This window comes from Peromyscus eremicus, chromosome 14, assembly GCF_949786415.1.
Source record: "Peromyscus eremicus chromosome 14, PerEre_H2_v1, whole genome shotgun sequence".
NCBI lineage: Eukaryota > Metazoa > Chordata > Mammalia > Rodentia > Cricetidae > Peromyscus > Peromyscus eremicus.
In genome coordinates this window covers 21,534,887-21,554,469 of record NC_081430.1, presented here as the reverse complement: position 1 = coordinate 21,554,469, position 19,583 = coordinate 21,534,887, and the positions used below count along the sequence as shown (strand labels likewise).

Here is a 19,583-nt window from a genome sequence, read left to right as displayed (position 1 = left end):
AGGCCTTTCCATGATTGAGTGAGGCCTAGGGAGCTTTTGAGACTTCAAAAACAGCAATTTAAAACTAAAATCTTATTATTCAGTGTAATTTATTTAAAAACTAATTGTTTGGGTATAATTTTTATTTAGGACTCTAAAGCCATCTGTAACTGTTAAATTTAATAATAATAAGGTTGCCTTAAAACTAAATGAATGAAAACTTTCAAGTAGTAAAATAATTCTAAGAAAATTATTTTTATACTATCTTTTTTAAGACTTCCTAGTTTACTATGAGTAGGATCTTTTCCCCGCTAGGCATAAGTATTTACTTAAACATTGCTGAAAACACACACACAAAAGATGGTACCAAGTATAAAGCAATGTGTGTTTTAACTTCTTGTGCTTGTCACTGTTTTACCCTGAAAACAATCAGCTCAAATCAAGACTTAGTGGAATTTGAATTTTCTTGTTTGTTTTATTTTTATTCTGTTATTTTGCTGATCTTTAGTTGTAGTCCAGTGGAAAAAGGTAATGAGATGGTGAACTGTTGGGAGGGGATGGAGACAGAAGTGGTGATCTTTGAATGCTTTGTGTGAATTACTTGAGACATTGTATTTGGGAACTATATGTATTATATATTAGAGTAGAATGCCTTTCTATCATAGTACAGTTATCCTGTGCATGCAGAACTAGTGTGACAGGGATGATGCATGACTAATTTCATCAGTGAAATGGCACTGACATTTATAGCTTGCACTTTATTACGAATTCGCATGCAATTCATTTGTTTGCTTATATGATGCTGGCTGAATATTTTTTATTAACATTTTTGTAAAGATGCAGTGATCTATTTTTTATTATTAGATTTCTAATGTTAGTCCAATGATGAAAGAATATTCTTCAAATTTGTGATACATAAAAATGAAGTATTGTTTACCTGTGGATGATATTAAATGTTTAGAAACTTAAGGACATTTAGTTGTGAGTTACAAACTGAGACTGCACCTTTCAAGTGTTTTGAGTATATGCTATTACAGTGTCTTTATTATGATGATCGAAAGCTCTAACAGTTTACTGCCAACAGCTTGCCTTGCCAACTGCTGATTTTTTCTTTTACTAATATGCTGCATGTAGATAAAGATGACCTCTCCCCAACTGCTGAGGTCTGGGATGTAGACCAGGTACTAATAAGTAAACTGAAGGAGCAGTACAAGAAGGAGCGAAAGGGGAAGAAAGGGGCGAAGAGTAAGTGCGGCTTACAACTGTTACCGTTTGTGTGCTGGTGCTAAGAAAAGGTTCTCTGATGAGTCCAGTGCTTTGTGTCACAGAGGGGGCAACGAACTTTAAACTTTGTCTGCTGGGTAACTGAAATTTAGATGTGCTATTGGCCAGATAGAAAATTCCTTTAAATATGTAAGACAAAGGTGAAAAGATTTTCCAAAATTTAAAGATTTATCAAATTAAAAGGAATATTGGCTTTGGAATTCAAAATAATTGAAATTTGCTCAGAAGGGAGGTACAAATTCTATTTTTCACAAACAGATATTTAAAGGTGTTCCTAGCCCATAGCCAGCATTTATTTGTTTGGGAATCCTTAAGCACAGTGGGTAGGAAAACCCTTCCCCTGGTTTTTGCTTTTTGGTCATAATCTAATGATAGTTAGTGGCCACAAGTTTTTTTTCTGCCTAACATTTTCTTGACTGTACTGCTCAGCAAAGGCCAGTGGTTCAAGAAGTGGTGATAAAAAGCGTTCTTTGGTCCATAGCTGGCTGTCTGGGTGCCTGCATGTGTGTTCTTCACTGTGAAAGTGTGAGTGCAACCATAGAACCTCCCAGAGAAGTAACTTTCTGTTTGGTTAGTCTCACTTCACAGCCTCCAGGGAGAATCCTTATACTTAGGATACTGAAAGGAGAGACTTGACGTTTATTTCCAAAAGTTTTCATTTTGAATTGGCTATTGACTTTTAGTCTCACTTTTTTTTTTAAGTGTATCAAGAGTACTTGCTGCTCTTTTAGAGAACCTGGCTTGGGTTGCTACAGGCATATGGTAGCTAACAACCAGCTGTAGTTTGAATCCCAGAGGGTCTGGTGCTCTTTTCTGGCCTCAGTGTGTACTGCATCCACCTGATGCATTAGTATACATCCAGGAGAAACATCCATACACATAAAAATAAATAAATCTCGCCAGGCATAGTGACACATACCTTTAATCCCAGCACTCACAAGGCAAAGTAGAGGTAGGCAGACCTCTGTGAGTTCAAGGCCAGCCTGATCTACCTGAGGAGCTCCAGGCTAGCCAAGGTAGTATAGTGAGAATCTGTCTCAAATAAATAAATAAAATAAAATAAAAATAAAAAGAGTATAGTGTCAGAGAGAAAAATAGTGCATAATAAAGACCAAGACATAGAGGCATTCTTCCTGTTCCTTTTTCTGGTGACAGACACCCTAGCTCATAAAATGACAGGTATATCTGAAATCATTTTTTCTTTGATCATGGAGTATTTGAGTGATTGAATTGACTGTGGAGGTAACTAGGGTTTTGAGAATCTCACCTGTTATTCCCCCCCCCTTCCCGTCTTTCTCATTTCCCCCTCTCCAAAGCTTTACCACTAAGTAAATCCCTACCTGACAAGTGTCTTCTATAACTTTGTGCTAGTTTGTGTCAGACTGTATTATGAACTACTCATATTTAAAAACTTTAAGTGAGGCTGTGTTGGGTTTTACCATCCTTTACCTACAGTGTGTGCATGTGGAGTATGAAAGTACTAGTGCATGGTTGACTTCGGTTCACACGCCTTTGCTCCCAGCACTCAGGAGGCAGAGGCAGGCGGATCTCTGTGAGTTTGAGGCCAGCCTGGGCTACAGAGAGCTAGTTGCAGGACAGTCGGAGCTACCAATAAATAAATAAAATAGCTTATTTTTAAAAAACGAGGTTATTTTACACTGACCTAATTTACTAAAAGTTTTAATGTTGCTTCTAATGTAATATAGAAGTATCAGTTCTATTTTTTCTTTATAGACTACGGATAGACCTAAATCTTTTTGAGAGTTAGAAATATTTGTGGCCCCTCAAGATCATTTTTTAAAATTGGTATACTTATTTTCTAATCTGTCTCCCCACCCCCCACCCCCCAGAGTCTCACTATGTATCTAGCTGCCCTGAAACTCACTATGTAGACCAGGCTGGCCTCAAACTCACAGAGATCTTCTTGAGTGTAAGTGCCTGTAATTCCAGCGTTTAGAAGCCTGAAACAAGAGCCTTTTAAGTTTAAGGCCACCCTTAGCTATGTAGGGGGTTGTAGACCAGCCTAGCTAGCTACATAGTGAGACTTTTTTGTTTGTTTTATTTCAAGTTTATGAATATAAAGACAAAGTGAAATCTAACTATTACTGCTTGTCAGAAATTAACTGCATTTAATATCTGCAAGTAACAATATTTTCCTAAAACCTTGAAATGATTTTATGTTATGCCTTTTGTATTTTCCAACAAGAATGTCTGTTATATGTGTTTTAATTTATTAGTTTTTTTGTTATTTGCTGATATTTAGATATTCTATATTTAGACATAAAGTTGGGATTTTGCAGAAGGTATTTTAACATAGGCTTAGTTTAAGCATGAGGGTTAAGAGAAAGGGAGGTAGCTAGAAATAAAGTAGGATGTACCCAAGACCATGGTTGTAGGCTTCCCTTAAGTGAGTTCTGTTTTGAGGCAGAACCTCAGTCTAGCCCAAGCTGCCATCGGACTTGTATTCCTTCTGCCTCTATTCTTCAGCCTAGTGCTAAGATTAGAGATGTGCACTACCGCACCCACCCACTGTGAAACCTCCAGAGGAGGTGAACTTTGGTTTTTTACCATGCTGAGCATTGAACCTTGGGTTTGATACATGCAAATGCTTTACTGCTGAGCTACATCCTTCGCCCTTAAAGTTTCTTAGTTTCTAAAATCTAAAATTTTTGTGCTTGAATAATATTTCATTTTTGTGCATTTAATTGGTCTCTGTTAAACTTTAAAGTTGTTTCTGATTTTTAAATATTTTTATAAACATCAGCTTTTAAGATTATCTGTGTAAGGGAATATTAGAATTAGGTTTCCAACAGAGGGTGTCTTAGGAAAGGATTAGAAATTATTTTTCACATTTCCTTCATGGAATTATAGATTAAAAGCTGAACTCAGAGTTCAGTATGAAAACATGAACTGTGATTCTTTCATGTAGCTGCAACGTAAGGAAAAATGGTAGTGTCCTAGCTAGAGGATGTTTCAAGACCCCCGTAGATACCCAGTACTTTGGAGCACCAAACCCTGCACATTGTAGGTATGTTTTAAATACACACATACATAGACACTTGCTGATCAGCTTTCCATCGTGGTGATAAAATACATGAAATACACAGTTGGAGAAGAGAACTAGGGGTAATGGTGTATACCTGAGAGTGGAGGGAGAGTTTATTTTAAAAATCTCCATTTCAGCCTGGCAGTGGTGATTCATGCCTTTAATCCCGGCACCCAGAAAAACAGAGGCGGATGGATCTCTAAGTTCCAGAGAGGCCAGCACATACAGTGAAACCCTGTCTCAGGAAAAACAAAACAACAAAAGAAAACAAATCTCAGGGGTTTGTTTTTTTTTTTTTAGCTTTTTACATTCTCCATTTTTTGCTACATGCATTAGCTCAGTAAAGCTATGTAAATTGATAATGATTAAACATCACATATTTTGTAGCATCTGAAGTGTTTTACACTTGCTTATTTCACATCAAAAATCTGGAAACTTTATTTAGCATATAAAGAACTAAAAGTCTTTTAAAGAGTTCTTTTGTTATTTGTCTTTGAACATGAAAAGAGTGAAACTTCATTATTATTCTAATACAAGAATGATTCTTATTGTCCTTATTCTTATAGCCAATTGTTTCTCGTGTGCTACATACAATTTGTGTTGAATTGAGAACATAAACTGGGCTGAGAATGTAGTTTTGTTGGTAGAGTGCTTGCCCTAGCATGCATGAAGTCCCCAGTACCACATAAAATGTACTGTGCTGCGTGTTTGTAGTCCCAGCATTGGGGGGCGGCGTTGGGGGGGGGGGCACAGGACAAGATGGTTAGAAGTTATATAGAGTTTGAGGCCAGCCTGGGCTATATGAGATCCTGCCTCAAATTTGTTTTCTTCCTTCAAAAGATTTATATAGCCTTTGGAATTGCACAGATTCACATCTTGAGCTATACATATATTTGCAATCTTGGTTTTTAACAGAGCAACTTGTTTTAACTTTTCTAGTTCATCTCATGTATACTAATGTTAGAAGTAAGTTCAGGCTTGCAAAGAAAGAGCACAGCCACCATTGCCAGTGAAAGTCTGGACAAGCAGGCTTTACTCTTGATCAAGAAGGTGTTCTCCGTAGAGCAGGGCACACTGAGGCAGGAAGTGTGCTTGGTTTTTAGTCAATGCAGGTGGTTACTGTATTTTTTCCCCATCAGCTGGGGTCCAGTTGAAGGCTTACTTAATTGGCTAGTCTTAAGAGAATTAATTGATGCACAGGAAATGAAGTGGAGAAGGGGTCAGCCTCTTTAATTGGAGAATGGAGCAGAGCCTTTGTATAAATTAAGATTTTACTGAGCTGGGGGATTAGAATATTTGCATACAAGTCTTGCAAGGTAGGGGCAATAAAATAATTTTAATTCTTTGTCATAAGTTTGTTTTATTATTTATTTATTTGTCTATTGGTTTTCTGAGACAAGGCTTCTTTGTGTAGCCTTGGCCAAGCTGTCCTCAAACTCACAGAGATTTGCCTGCCTCTGCCTCCTGAGTGCTGGGATTTAAAACACCATTGTCCAGCAAATTCAAGTTTTATATTTGATAAAAAGACTCATGTAATGTTTCCTATGGTAACTTGCCTGCCTTTCTAGTATATAGAATGATTTGACCATTTTCTTTGCTGATGTTACTGGATTGTAATACATTTTCCCATTTGGACATCCATCAATACATTGGAAATGGCAAAACTGCTTCATAGCAAAGGGGCATTATTACAGAAAGGATGATTTGCTTTCTGATTCTGGCTTCAATTTTACACTTTTAAAATACACCTGAGGTAGGCATGGTGACAGTGCCTAAAATGTCAGCACTTGGCAGATAAAGGCAGAATAATCAGAAGTACGAGGCCTACCTGGGCTGCTTGAGATCCTAGCTTAAAAATATAAACAAATTAATTGGCCAGGTTTTTATCACAGGTTAACTCCCCTCCCCCAATCCCTTCTTTTCATCTTCTCTGTTGTCTGGTTAGCTTTACCTTGGCTCCTTCTCACACTCGACATCTAACATTGCTGCAGTTTTAAATGGACCACTTAATCCTTTGCTCTTGGTTACTTTCTCCCACCTTTTCTTAGTTTAGTCATTTTGTCTCATGTCAGAAAGATCCTTTCAGTTAGAGCATTTTTAAAGCCACAGTTTCACTTTGCAGTTCTGGTTATTTTTCTTTGATACTGCAGTGTCACGATTATTTAATATAATAGTGCCGTGTTGTGAGAAACTCAGTTCTTGTTGTTGTTGTGGTTGTTTTGCTTTTAATTAAAGTTAGGTAGCCTGCCAGGACTCATTTCCTTAATGTTCCCCTAGCGGACGGACAGATCAGGTCAGATTATAAAGTTGAGCCTCACCAATGGAGTGAGACAAGTCACCATCCACACCAGGGATAAAAGCTGGCTACGGAATGTTTCGGGTTAAGTCCTTGGCACACTTTTTTTCCCCAAAAAAATAATTTTCTCTTGCTGAGATTCTTTTTGTGTGTGTGTGTGTGTGTGTCTGTTCTTTTTGTGTGACTTGACACTAAGGTTATTTATAACAATGTGAAAGGTTTATTTTAATTATAAATGATAGAAAATAAAACAATTTACCTCCTAACCATTAATTTTGCTAAAGAAAATATTGATTAGCAAAGGACACATTTGAGAAAGTGAAAATGTTAGTTTTAGACATGGAAAAAGGGATGTGTGAGGAAGATAAAGTTTATGTGTTGTGAGTGTGTGAATGGATGTAAATAACAGTAGTCAGACTATAGATAATGTTTTCCATTGTGCTACAATCTATTTAGAGGAATGTACATTTATGTAAACTCTGGAAGTCAGAGTTAAGAGGTAGGTGGATTGTGTTTTATATTTCACAGTAGTGTTTTTTTCGCTTAGTTAGAAACTTTCCCCTTTTCACTCCCCTCTTTTGAAGCAAGAGTTTCTATAGCCCAGTCTGGCCTTGAATTCTTGGTCCTCTTATTTCCATCTCCAGAGTGCTGGGTCTATAAGTATAAGCCACCACACACACAAAAATATTTTTAAATTCCAGCAATAATTAAGAACTGAGGTTTTGTTGTTGTTTGTTTTTGAGATAGAGCCTCACTGTGTAATCCAGGCTGATCTGGAATCAGCTGTATAATCCAGGCTTATCTCAAACTCCCAATCCTTTTGCCTCAGCCTCTCAAGTGCCAGAATTACAGGTGTGTGTCCTAAGCCTGACTCAGCTGATGTTTATGAGTAATTAGTGAGCCTTTGTGCCTTTGAATTAATATTAGGCAAAAAAAAAAAAAACTAGTAAAAAAAGTATTAGGCATAATAGTCTCATACCAATACTACTACCATTTTCTCATTATTGGTAATCATTTAAACTTGTGAAATTATTTAGAGTCTTTGGTAGGTTTAGGATGAATGTGACATCATTAAGCTTGCACTTGAAGAGGTGGACATAGAGTCAGTGGCAGAGTTCTGGCCCAGCATGTGCAAGCTGTTAGGGTTAGTTCCCAGTACCTAAGTAAATACATGGGTGAATAGAAATTGAAAGGTGCTCTGCTTCGCAGAGCAGAGACTATGATCTCTGGTTATGAAATCTGCTTTCATCTTTTGGCAGTTTTTGAGAAACTGGTATTAGAGCAGAGAAGTTTCATCTTCTCCTAAACTTGGCACTGTGCTACTCAGAGACTAATGTTTAGCTGTAAGTATGTAAAAATATTAATTATGTAATTTTTTTATCCTAAATTTAAGCAATGACTTTAATATTTAATCTCTACTCCCTTCTCTGTCTTCAAGTCTACTTGTTTAGGAAATTATTTTACACATTTTCTAAAACAATAAAGCTTTAAATTTTTTATATCATAATAAAATTATTTATGATTATATTAATAAAAGCAATCTTAAGGCACACATACACATAATAAGAGTATATAGGGAAATCAATAAAATATTTGCAGAGGAAATAGATTTAGCTAGAGAAATACATAGAATTTGGATAGACCAAGTGTGCTGTACCTGAGTGTGCATGCATTGCATGCATGTGTGAATTTGAAGGGGCCGATAGGACTAAATATAGCAGAGTGTGTGTGTCTACGAATTGGAGAGGGCACATATGGTTCAGTTTGGCTCTGTGCCTGTGTGTGTGTGTGTGTGTGTGTGTGTGTGTGTGTGTGTGCATGTGTATGAACTGGAGCTGACCAAATATAACAGCATGCATAGTGGAATAATTTTGTTGCTCTTTAGGAAAGTTAAGGCAATTTGTATTAAGGGTCAAGGTTAAGAATGGGATAGAAAAACTCATCATGAAGCATGTACAAGGCCAAGTAGACAATTTTAGCAGTCTTGGTACAAAAAGTAATAAGTACCACTTGGCACTGCTGAGCAAGGAGGCAATAGAATAAATGTGATAATTTGGGAGCCTTAATTTCATTGGTAGTATTCAAATTTGATAGACAGCAAGTGTGGCTTGAAGATTTTAAAAATATTGAATCTGCTACAGTAAACCATAAGGATGAGAGGCTTGATTAAACAAAGTTGAGAAAAAGATTAATCGAAGAACAATTTAAAGAAAAATTCTTTTGTAAAAAATAACTGATTTTCTTTTTTATAAATTGTAGGATTATTAAGATTTGCTTGCAGAATTTTAACTACAGAAACTAAATCAACAGCAATAGTAATCATTTAAGTCAGAAAGTTATAATAAAGAAGAGTTACGTGTGAGAAAGATTATATTTATTTTCTTTCACATTGAATTTAAGTGGTTGTTGGATATTTAATCAACTTTTTTTCCCCATTTATTAAGAGAATTCATGATTGTTTTACTGGCAGGGAAAAAAGGTTCAGGTGACCCTGAGTTTCTCCATTATAAATCTTTGGAAAATTCAGAGGATATCGTATATTACACACATGCAAAAATTGAGTTTTGTAACCATTTTTAGTTAGAAATTACTATAAAATAATGTGAAAATGTTACGTATTTCCAGTACATCTTGTCATTCAATTGCCTCTCATTCTGTTAGGGATACATAGATAAATAACATTTCCTGTAGACTAACATTCAAATACCCGCCAGGGATTTTAATCACAAAGTAGCCTAATTTATAGTTCATTAGTGTTGATGCTAGTGAATATGAGGTCATGATGTTTGACCTTGGGTCTATTTTAATTGCTTTTATATTCTATTTTTTAAATGCTTTTTTTTTCTTTTCTAAATTATTTTTCTGACATTGTTTTTTGTTTTTCCAGACAGGATTTCTCTGTGTAACAATCCTGGCTGCCCTAGAACTCACTTTATAGACCAGGCTGGCCTGGAACTCACAGAGGCCTGCCTCTGCCTCCCAAGTGCTGGCAAAGGCACGTGCCACCAATGCCTGGCCTATCAACTGACTTGGTGAAAACTAAGTCTTTTTACTATGTAGCTCAGAATGACTAAGTCTACTGTTTCTGACATTGACAGTTGAAGAATAACTCCTGCCGAAGCTTCTGAGTTTTGTAGTTTCTGTCTAAATTATCTAGGCAGTAGTTGAAATTAAACTTCACTTATGGCCTATGACAGTGCTGACTTTTTCTGTCATTATGAGAAATTCAAAGAACTTGTGGGTAAATCTGTTTCCAAATTTGGAAAAGTGAAAATTTGAGGTAAACAATTCTAAGAAACAAATTTAACAAATTGGGTTAAATAGTGAATGACAAATTGTACTAATATAGTGGGAAAATATCCATAACAACAGCAGGGAAAGTTAATTGTTTGTTGCACCCTCATAAAAGTCATTTCGTATGTATTTCTTTGACTTTAAAATCAATGAATTAAGTTGAAAGGCCCATGTTTTGTTTTATGCATTCGTAAACATTGGTTTTAAATGCCAGCAGTTTCCATTGTTGTAGTAGCATTTTCTGTGGCTGAGTTTATAGACTCCAAGATGAATAATCGAAGTTTCCCTTTTCTCTCCCCTCTCCACAATATATGTTTTAAATACAGTGTTTATGTTTAATCCACTATCCACAAAGAGCCACGAAATAGTAACTATTCAACATATTTACAAGTTTTCAGTGTATTTTGGAAAATGATATATAAAATGATATTTAATGACTTGGACTTTTTATTAGCCTGTTTTGTTAATAAATTGGTTTACTGAGGCTGCCAGCAAGTCCAGCGGTAGCTATTACATGAACCTCTACTGCTGACGTTAATTTACAGGGGTCAACAGGACAAAACTCTGCGACATGATAGCTGATCTGGGAGATGATGAGCTGCCCCACATCCCTTCAGGAATCATTAATCAGTCTAGGTCAGCCTCTCCTAGAGTGACTGATGATGAAGGTGCAAGAGCAGAGGAAGGTACAGCATTTAGTATCGTGTCTGTCTGTATTGCTGAGTTCCTGACTCCAGATCACCTCTTAGTACTGCAGCATGCCATTGTAGAATGTGCTCAAGATAGTAGAGCTGCTGGGCAAGCTCTGGGTATGATTGTTCAGGGACATAACACGGCTTCTAGTTCTTCCTATTTGGTTTTGTTCCCATGTTAGCTGTAGCTGTTTCCATCATAGGTCAGCTCAGAGCGCCTTCCTTAAATGTAACTATAGCTTACAAATCCAGTGTTAGGAGAAGAACAATTTCTAAAAATAAACTCTAAAGAATACAAGGGAGGGGGAACTGATTCTTAGTAGTGCAGTTTAAATGTAGCAACTGTTAATAGCTACTACTTAATAGAAGTGCTAGGTAGTCTGTTGGGGATCTTATACACACACACACACACACACACACACACACACACACACACATTATTCCTAAAAATAAATGTAACTGTTAATTATTTTAGGATAAGGAACATCATTCTTTAACTTTATATCAAGAATTCATGACCTAGTAATGAATTTTCTAAAATCCAAAATCTAAAGTACATAAGAAGTAAAAATACTACTTAAGGATTTTTGAAACTGATTTTACCTAAAGATACATGATATAGTTGACTAATTTATAATTCTGGGTGAAGATATATACTTCTAAATACTCTTCAATTTTTACCCAAATTTCTTTAATGTGATATGTATAATGATAATAAATTAATAATTTTATTTAGGTTTTTATTCATGTTTACACTTCTTGCTCTGTAAGAGGATTTGTTTGCCTGTTTCAAATTTTTGTATACATTTTGTTCTAATGTTTTCTAGACATATTTTCTTTAGAGCAAAGTTGAACAGTTTTGCATTTCTCCTCAATTTATGATTTTTTAACTTTTTCTTTCTTAATACATAGAAAATTTTAAGGAAAGATTTAAAAAAATCACTTAATAAAACTAATACAAAGAATGGAAATTAAATAATCTTGATTTTTTTTTATGTACTCATTTCCACTGAGCTATTTTCTTTTATACTATTTTCTAAAATACAGATACCAGCTCCACTATTTTTACTTTTTTGTATTTGGGGTTTTCTTTTTCCAAGTAATATAGCACAGTTTACTAACTTTTTTTTAAACTTACATTTTAGACTGCAGATTTAGCAGTTTAAGGCAAAGTCATATTAGTGATATGAACCCTATTTAATGTTTCAAACCAACTTGGGGGAGAAGCCAGTAGGCTGACTCTACATAAAAGGTGATTTAGAGTTCTCTGTGTGTTTGTCAAGTGTGTGACTGTGCTTTAAAAGAAAGTAAGTTGCTAACCTCTTTCATAGTGGTGCGGGAGGGTGAATGGGCACATTGAACTTCATTACATTTTAAAGAGTGATTCTTCCTAAAATTTGTTATTTAGAGATTGGAAAACTGTAATCTAGTTTATAGTCAGTCCATTTTTGTGACACTTTCCATTTTGGTGCTTTTGGAAAACAAAAATTTCATGTTATATTTCAGTTTATAAAGAACAAATAAATACCTATTTTCTAGTGTCACAGCTTTTTAAAACTATTGTTACTAAAGACAAGGTTATATTCCATATTTCCACAGGCATAATTGGAATCAGTCATTTGTCTGTATGTTCTTTTGGTTTGATAAAATCGGAGGAAAGGGGCTGGGATGTACCTCAGTATCAGAGTGCTTGTCTAACCATGTGCCAGGTCCTGGGTCTAACACTGCAGAACCTGTGCACACGTACACACGAAGGAAAAGAAGAGTTTGATATGTGATCTGTCGGTTTCCTTGGTCATGCTGTCTATCAAAAGTAGGATTTATTACTCTTAGAAAGGACCTTTGGGAAGAATTCTATTCATAGCCCCTAGGATTCTCACAAAAGACAATTATGCTTAATAAAAATTTCATCATTAAAATAAAATTCATGCCTTTGGTTCCAGCACTTGGGAGATAGAGGCAAGAGAATCTTTGTGAGTTAGAGATTATCCTGGTCTACATAGCAAGTTCTAGGATAGCCAGGAGTATATTGAAAGACCCTCTCCAAAAATAAAAAAAAAATTCATTTAATCATTTTATTTTAAATTGTTGATTACATTTTTATGCTGTGCACTGCTATGGGTAATTATATCTTAACTTGAAATAAAATGATCTGTAAAATACACACTAATTCTTTCAGCAGAGATATAAGCAAAAATTAAAAATTTACTGTGATTACTGTATACTGCAATGATAGGTGATAGGGAAAGCAGAAATAATAGTTTTAAAGATTTTTTGCATATATATATGTAAATAAGTATCAAAAGAGTAGTATAGCTTGCTAGATGTAAACAAATGTGTGTATCTGTAGAGAAAAGGTACAGAAATGTAGCCTGTGTGATGAACTTTAGAAATGTGTATAGTATTTCTTGATGAATAAGGCAGCTAAAGTTGTTGAGCCACTTCTCTCTTTATGCCCAGAAGTTGGACAATGGTTGATCAGAAATAACCCCACAAAAAAGTTTTTGTAAAGAAATGAGTTGAGCCGGGCGGTGGTGGCGCATGCCTTTAATCCCAGCACTCGGGAGGCAGAGGCAGGCGGATCTCTGTGAGTTCGAGGCCAGCCTGGGCTACCAAGTGAGTCCCAGGAAAGGCGCAAAGCTACACAGAGAAACCCTGTCTCGAAAAACCAAAAAAAAAAAAAAAAAAAAAAGAAATGAGTTGATTGATGATGGTAAAGGTATTTTATTGGACTTTTAAGTTTGTGGTAATGAGTATTTGTATAGTTGCTAGTGGAAGGAATTGCAGCATTTTGTCAGAAACAAATTATGAACTTAAATTTTTTAGACTGGTAAAAATTATAAAGTAAAATATACTTACTCACTCATGTGATTCTTGAACTATTGATCTTATTGTTGTTAGCTGCTGCTTGTATTATTAGTAATTGTGTACTAATATTGATAGGAGAGATCAGTACTGTTGTGTATTGTTTAGATTCAAGTATAACCATTGAATGATGGCTTAATAATCATAGTAACTGTCATAATAATGGTTGAATGTGTGAGATACTTAGTATCTCACATATTGTATATATTTTATTAAGTGTTTTCTAATTAGATTAGTTGCTGAATGGTCCACTTGAAGTCAAATTACACAGAATAAAATAAACATTCTAAATTAAAAATGAATTTTACTTTGATTATAGCATATATAAATTGTATGAATTATTTTCAGTATTATTGATGAATTAGTATTAGTATATTTCATATACCTGTTTCCTGTAGTGTATTAAATATATGCCATTTTGTAAGAATTTTTCATAATTTATTAGCCTGAGTTTTTGAGTAATTTTTAAAAATTGGTTCATGATTTTAAAAATTTAGGTTGAGTTATTTTGTAATTAGTATTTCCTTCTTGCTGTCTTAATGTTACTATTTTGATTACAAAGCCCATGTTTAAAATTACATTGATTGTTGCTTACACTTTAACTATCTTGGTATAGTCATTCAGATAGTTGCACTTCAGTTTGAACTGCAGTGCCAATATTGAAAGCTGTACTAATGCACGAGACACAGATGAAACAATCAGTGAAGTGAAGTTCTGCAGTTACTGTCAATGAGTTTTACTTTAGCAACATCCTAATATATAAAAAGGGATTCAAATGAAGCCATGGTGGAAGTTCTGAGGTTGGAAGGCATGCCCTTTAGGACACTATCGTTATTAGTAGAGCCATCTTTTCCTAGACCATCTCTGGCACTGACTGATAGGTTGTATATCAGAGTGTCTGGAAAGGATTGTGCCCCAATGCGCCTTCACTTCTTCAGAAAGCAAAGGGACGTTGTAGTAACTTACCGACTTTTAAAAAAGCTACTGCATGAGCTATTTTGAGGTTAGTAGACATCTGTTCCCCATAAGTGGCTGAAATCTGATTATTTAATCAAAAACTGTCCTGTTTACTGAGGTGGTAAAGGATCTAAATAGACAAAATTCTTGTGTTCTGCCTCCACCCTGGGATAATGTGTACAGTGTTTATTCAGTCTGTTGAAGATAACTACAGTATTGTAGTTCTAGCACATTTGTTTATTTCTACTCAGTAGTAGAGTTTTTTTTGTGTGTGGAAGTGGGAAGTAGAATTCATAATATTGCTGAGTTTTGTAACTGTTTCGTGCTTAAATTTCCCACAATATTGTATTGTACTGTATGATTTTTCAGCATTTAAGAAGCGGTTTTGTTCTTTATAGCTGAACCAATAACGTTTCCATCTGGAGGAGGCAAGTCATTTATTATGGGTTCTGATGATGTTTTGTTAAGTGTACTGGGCCTTGGAGACCTTGCAGACTTGACGGTAACAAATGATGCAGACTATAGTTATGATGTAAGTGCAGTTTTATTTTTAATTTTTTAATGATTTAATAGAAGGCTCCTTATTCTTTGGGATCATTTATAACAGAATTAATGTCAAGGTGCATGGAAAAGATAAGTTTAAGTGTGTCGATGTGTTGATTTGAAGTAACATGTAATTTTTGCTTTAAATTTTTTCTTTGTGGTGTTTAAATCTTTCTTAGGAATTTTGGTGGATTAGGTAGGAGTTTGGGGTTATTACTTTAAAATATTGGTTGATAAATACATCTTGAGTAGTTAACTCTTATTTACTAAGTTGAAGCCATATTTTGGTGTTAACAAAATAGACACTATAGAAATCAGGTTTTTTTCCATCAGGATAAGTCTTAAATAGCCAGCTATGTTTTGTTTTTGAGCTCTTATTTTATCAGTCACAACCAAGTTATCATTTCCTGAATGTTAGCTTCGCTTGACCGCTAGAAAAAGGAGATGGGAAGAACTGTGTTAGGTGGGAAGACTAGTGTTGATTAAATATTTTCCAAACATAAACACTCAATTGAGAGTTAACTGTATTTTACATTTTTTTTTGTATTCACTTTAGTTTTTCAGCAGATTTCTTTTTTAAACATTAAAAAAATTTACGCTTAAGTTAGGATATTTTTTAAAGATAACTCCCTTGGTGGGCTGGGTTATTCTTACAATTTTTAAAGTATATTAGCAACTAAATTGAGTAAACTTTTAATTGCTTTAGAACTGGTTTATCTTTACTGATGTAGAAATAAAGGTGAAAAGGTTAAGCTTTATTAATATCAAGAATTAGGGCAAGTGCTTACCTAGCATGCCCAAAGCCCTGGGTTTGATCCCCAGCACCACATAATCGGGGCATGGTTGCTCAGCCTCTAATACTAGCATTTGGGAAACAGGGCCAGAAGGATGGAAGGTTCACACTAATTACATAGAGAATTCAAGGCCAGTAAAGGTGACACGAAAATCTGTCTCCAGTGGAAATTAAAAACGAAAAGAAAGGAATAGGAAAATATTCTCAGAGTTTTTAGTCATTGTTTGAAAAGTCCCTTAACCTTCTGCCTTGGAATTGTTCACACACTGGTCAGTTTCCTAATGGAAGCCATTGTGTTATTGAGCCCTTGAGTGTTTGGTAATTTGTATATCCCTACTTTGCTGTCATGTCAATTATTACGGCAGTGGTAGTTTTCTGTTCTCATCTGACATTTGCTAGGAGCTTTGATTTTTTTTTTTTTTTTTTTTTTGATGCTTAAGTGAAAACAGATAAAGGAAGTCTTTGACCTGGGTATTTGAAAGCCTAACAAAATTATTTTTTTGAATTCTTATGTAAAGATAGACTTCTGTGAAGTTTTTAAGGTCATTAAAATAGCCCCTGCATATTTTAGTGAAACAGTTTTGTATGTTTTAAGCACACCAAACAGAAGAAGTCCACATGTCTACCAGTTTATTACTTTTACCTGTAAATAGTGCACTTTTTTGTTTTAGTTGCCGGCCAATAAAGATGCCTTTCGAAAGACTTGGAACCCCAAGTATACACTACGTAGTCATTTTGATGGAGTGAGAGCATTAGCTTTTCATCCTGTAGAACCTGTACTGGTCACTGCCTCTGAGGACCACACCCTGAAACTTTGGAATCTGCAAAAGACAGTTCCTGCCAAAAAGCAAGTATTTTAATATGGACTGTATTTCCCTTCTGATTTTGTTCATATGGATAATTCTTCCTCTTTACTATCCCGTGTCTGTAATCTGTACATCTGTACATCTGTAATATCAACCAGTGATTCATGATGACTGAGTGTGTTCTCTTCCCCCATCCCTTTTCTCCCTCTTTAGGAGTGCCTCTTTAGACGTAGAGCCTATCTACACATTTAGGGCCCACATGTAAGTTTTGTCGAATTATTACTTGATGAGCAAGTACAGTTATTGTTTGTAGGTAGCATTCTCCAAACCTAATTTTCTCAATATTTGATATTAGAGAAGATACATGTATTAGTTGAATAATGCCTCGTTTGATTAACTATATTTGAATATGATCTAATAGTACTTTTCAATTGTACATTTTTACCTAAAATTGGGTTTAGATACCACATAAATGAATAGATTGAGGGGAGTGGGAGTTTGAGTTTCTTCTTAGAATTTATAAGTAATTTTTCCTCTCTCTTTGTATAACAGTGGCCCTGTTCTTTCATTAGCTATTAGTTCTAATGGAGAACAGTGTTTTAGTGGTGGTATTGATGCAACCATTCAGTGGTGGAATATGCCTAGTCCTAATGTGGATCCCTATGATACATATGGTAAGTAAAGGGGCACAATGGATCTTTTTAGTGAATAGAGCTGACAGAATTCTGTAGTTCAAATGTTACTACAAAGTTGTTCAAATGTATAATTTGTTCATTTAGTTCTTCTACTTGCTAGACAGTTTCTTTATTTAAAAAGAGAAATATTGGGGCTAGAGAGATGACTCAGGAGTTAAGAGCACCGACTGCTCTTCCAGAGGGCCCCAGCACCCACATGGCAGCTCACAACTGTCTGTAACTCCAGTTCCAGGGGATCTGCCAGTCTCACACAGACCTAGATACAGGCAAAACACCAATGCACATCAAATAAATAATTTTTTAAAGAAGAAGTATCCTGCCATGAGTATTTTAGTGCTTGACTTAGTACTTTTCTTAAATGTCAATTTCTGTTAACAAAAAGAAGAGGGGAAAATTATTGAAGTAACACATTTTTCAACTCGAGAGACAGTATATGTAATTCTTACTAAGTGGAAGACAACAGAAACAATAGGGATGGGATGGTTAGGGTATAATTCATTACAACTTTATGGACAGCCAAAAAGTCTTTAATTTCACAATGAAAACTAAAACAAAACTTTGATTTTTACAAATGGCACTCTGAGAAACTTCTTTTTGATTAAAAGCTTAAATTTACATCTTCAAATACATTAAGTGGGCATTGTTCATAATTATTTAAAAAAAAAGAAAAAAAACCACACAAATGTTTGAGCTCTTTGTTGTACTTGGTTAACACATGCTTGGTGCCTACATTCCATAATGTAATGCATAATGGTGAGTACTTTGTTCAAAGAAATAAGATGGATGTAAAAAAAGCAAGGGATTAGTGGAGGGTTTACGGTTAAAATATTTGCTAAATGACAATAAAATACAGTACTCTGTACAAGCATAATTGGTAGAACCTCTTTTAGATGAGAAGTCAGGCATGGTCTGTCTGTCTTTAGTAATGCTATTCAGGCTAAAAGATAAAGGGTAAAAGAGTCAAGTCATTAAAAAGTTCTAAGGCCAGAGAGGCTTGAAAGGGATGCTGGTGGCTGTAATGACAGGTCAAAAACCAGGAGTCACATAGGAAGTGAGAGGTGATGCTGCCAAGGTTAGAATTCTGATGGTAGAAGGGTTAAGAGGAAGTAGGTTTAGTGCTGCACGGATGGATGGCTCAGGAGTTAGAGGCACTTGCTGTTGTTGCAGAAGACTCAGGCTCAACTTCCAGCATCCACTTAAACAAATCACAGCCATATCTGATAGCCTATCCCCAGTAGCCTTTTATGACCAGCCCACATGAAATATACATACGTAGGCAAAACACTCATACAGATAAATATTTTTTTAAAGACATAGGTTTAGTATATATTGGGTAAGTAGGGTAATATATAGTATTTTATTGATAAACTGTGTTGAATCGGTAAAGTAATAGGTGAAACTCTTGGTTTAATTGTGTTTGAAAAGGAAGTTTTATTGATGTAATTGGCATCACTTTTTTTCCTTGGTTTTGGTTTTTTGAGATAGGCTGTCTCTTTGTAGCCCTGGTTGGATTGTGACTCACTCTGTAGACCAGGCTGGCCTCAAACTCACGGAGATCTGCCTGCCTCTGCACTACCATTGCCCAGCTAAAATTGGTTGTTTTAAGGTATTAATTTGGTAGTTTTTACTGTGTGCTCAAGATTGTGCAGACATCGCCACTTTTTTTTTCTTCGAGACAGGGTTTCTCTGTGTAGCTTTGCTCCTTTTCCTGGAACTCACTCTGTAGCCCAGGCTGGCCTCGAACTCACAAGAGATCCGCCTGCCTCTGCCTCCTGAGTGCTGGGATTAAAGGCGTGCGCCACCACCACCCGGCTACATCGCCACTTTCTAATTTCAGAACATTTTCATCACCAATTCAGAGTTCTGACATTGCAGCTCACTGTGTAGACAGTAGCACTCACTCACTGAAATAGGAATAGAGTACGAGAGAGAATGAATATGAATGAGAATATTAAGATATGGATGTGTATGAAGGAATGAATATGAATCAAGAGATGATAACCTGAGACTGGAGTCTTCACTAGACCTGACATTGGCTACAGTAAGGAAGATGCTGAGGAGAATGGATTCATGGATGCATACCCAAAGAAGAAAATCATTTTGAGAAGGACCAGGCTACAGGTGCTCCGTGTAGGTCCCGGAGATCTTGGACAGATAGCTGGAGGTTAGATACTGGAGTATTGGTCCCTGAAGGAACCACTTTAACATTTCAAGTCAGATTTTATGAATGAAAAGCAATATTGAAACCAGAAAGAATAAATATTTTGTATTATCAAAGAAAAGCACTTACTCTATTTGGTAGAATTGTGGTCACTGCTGATTTTAGCATGAGT

At 35.5% G+C, this 19,583-nt stretch overlaps 1 protein-coding gene across 4 annotated transcripts in view; it reads left to right on the top strand.

The window, feature by feature from the left end:
• Strn3 (striatin 3) overlaps positions 1–19,583 on the top strand; it is an 89,311-nt gene that overhangs the window by 52,806 nt on the left and 16,922 nt on the right. For 2 of the 4 annotated variants that reach the window (XM_059279437.1, XM_059279440.1), the window contains exons 8-13: positions 1,114–1,224; positions 10,445–10,585; positions 14,812–14,945; positions 16,421–16,596; positions 16,769–16,816; positions 17,108–17,229. In XM_059279437.1, the coding sequence (XP_059135420.1) occupies positions 1,114–1,224; positions 10,445–10,585; positions 14,812–14,945; positions 16,421–16,596; positions 16,769–16,816; positions 17,108–17,229 (732 nt within the window). The remainder of the gene's footprint in view (positions 1–1,113; positions 1,225–10,444; positions 10,586–14,811; positions 14,946–16,420; positions 16,597–16,768; positions 16,817–17,107; positions 17,230–19,583) is intronic. The other 2 variants (XM_059279438.1, XM_059279439.1) reach the window with 2 other exon arrangements.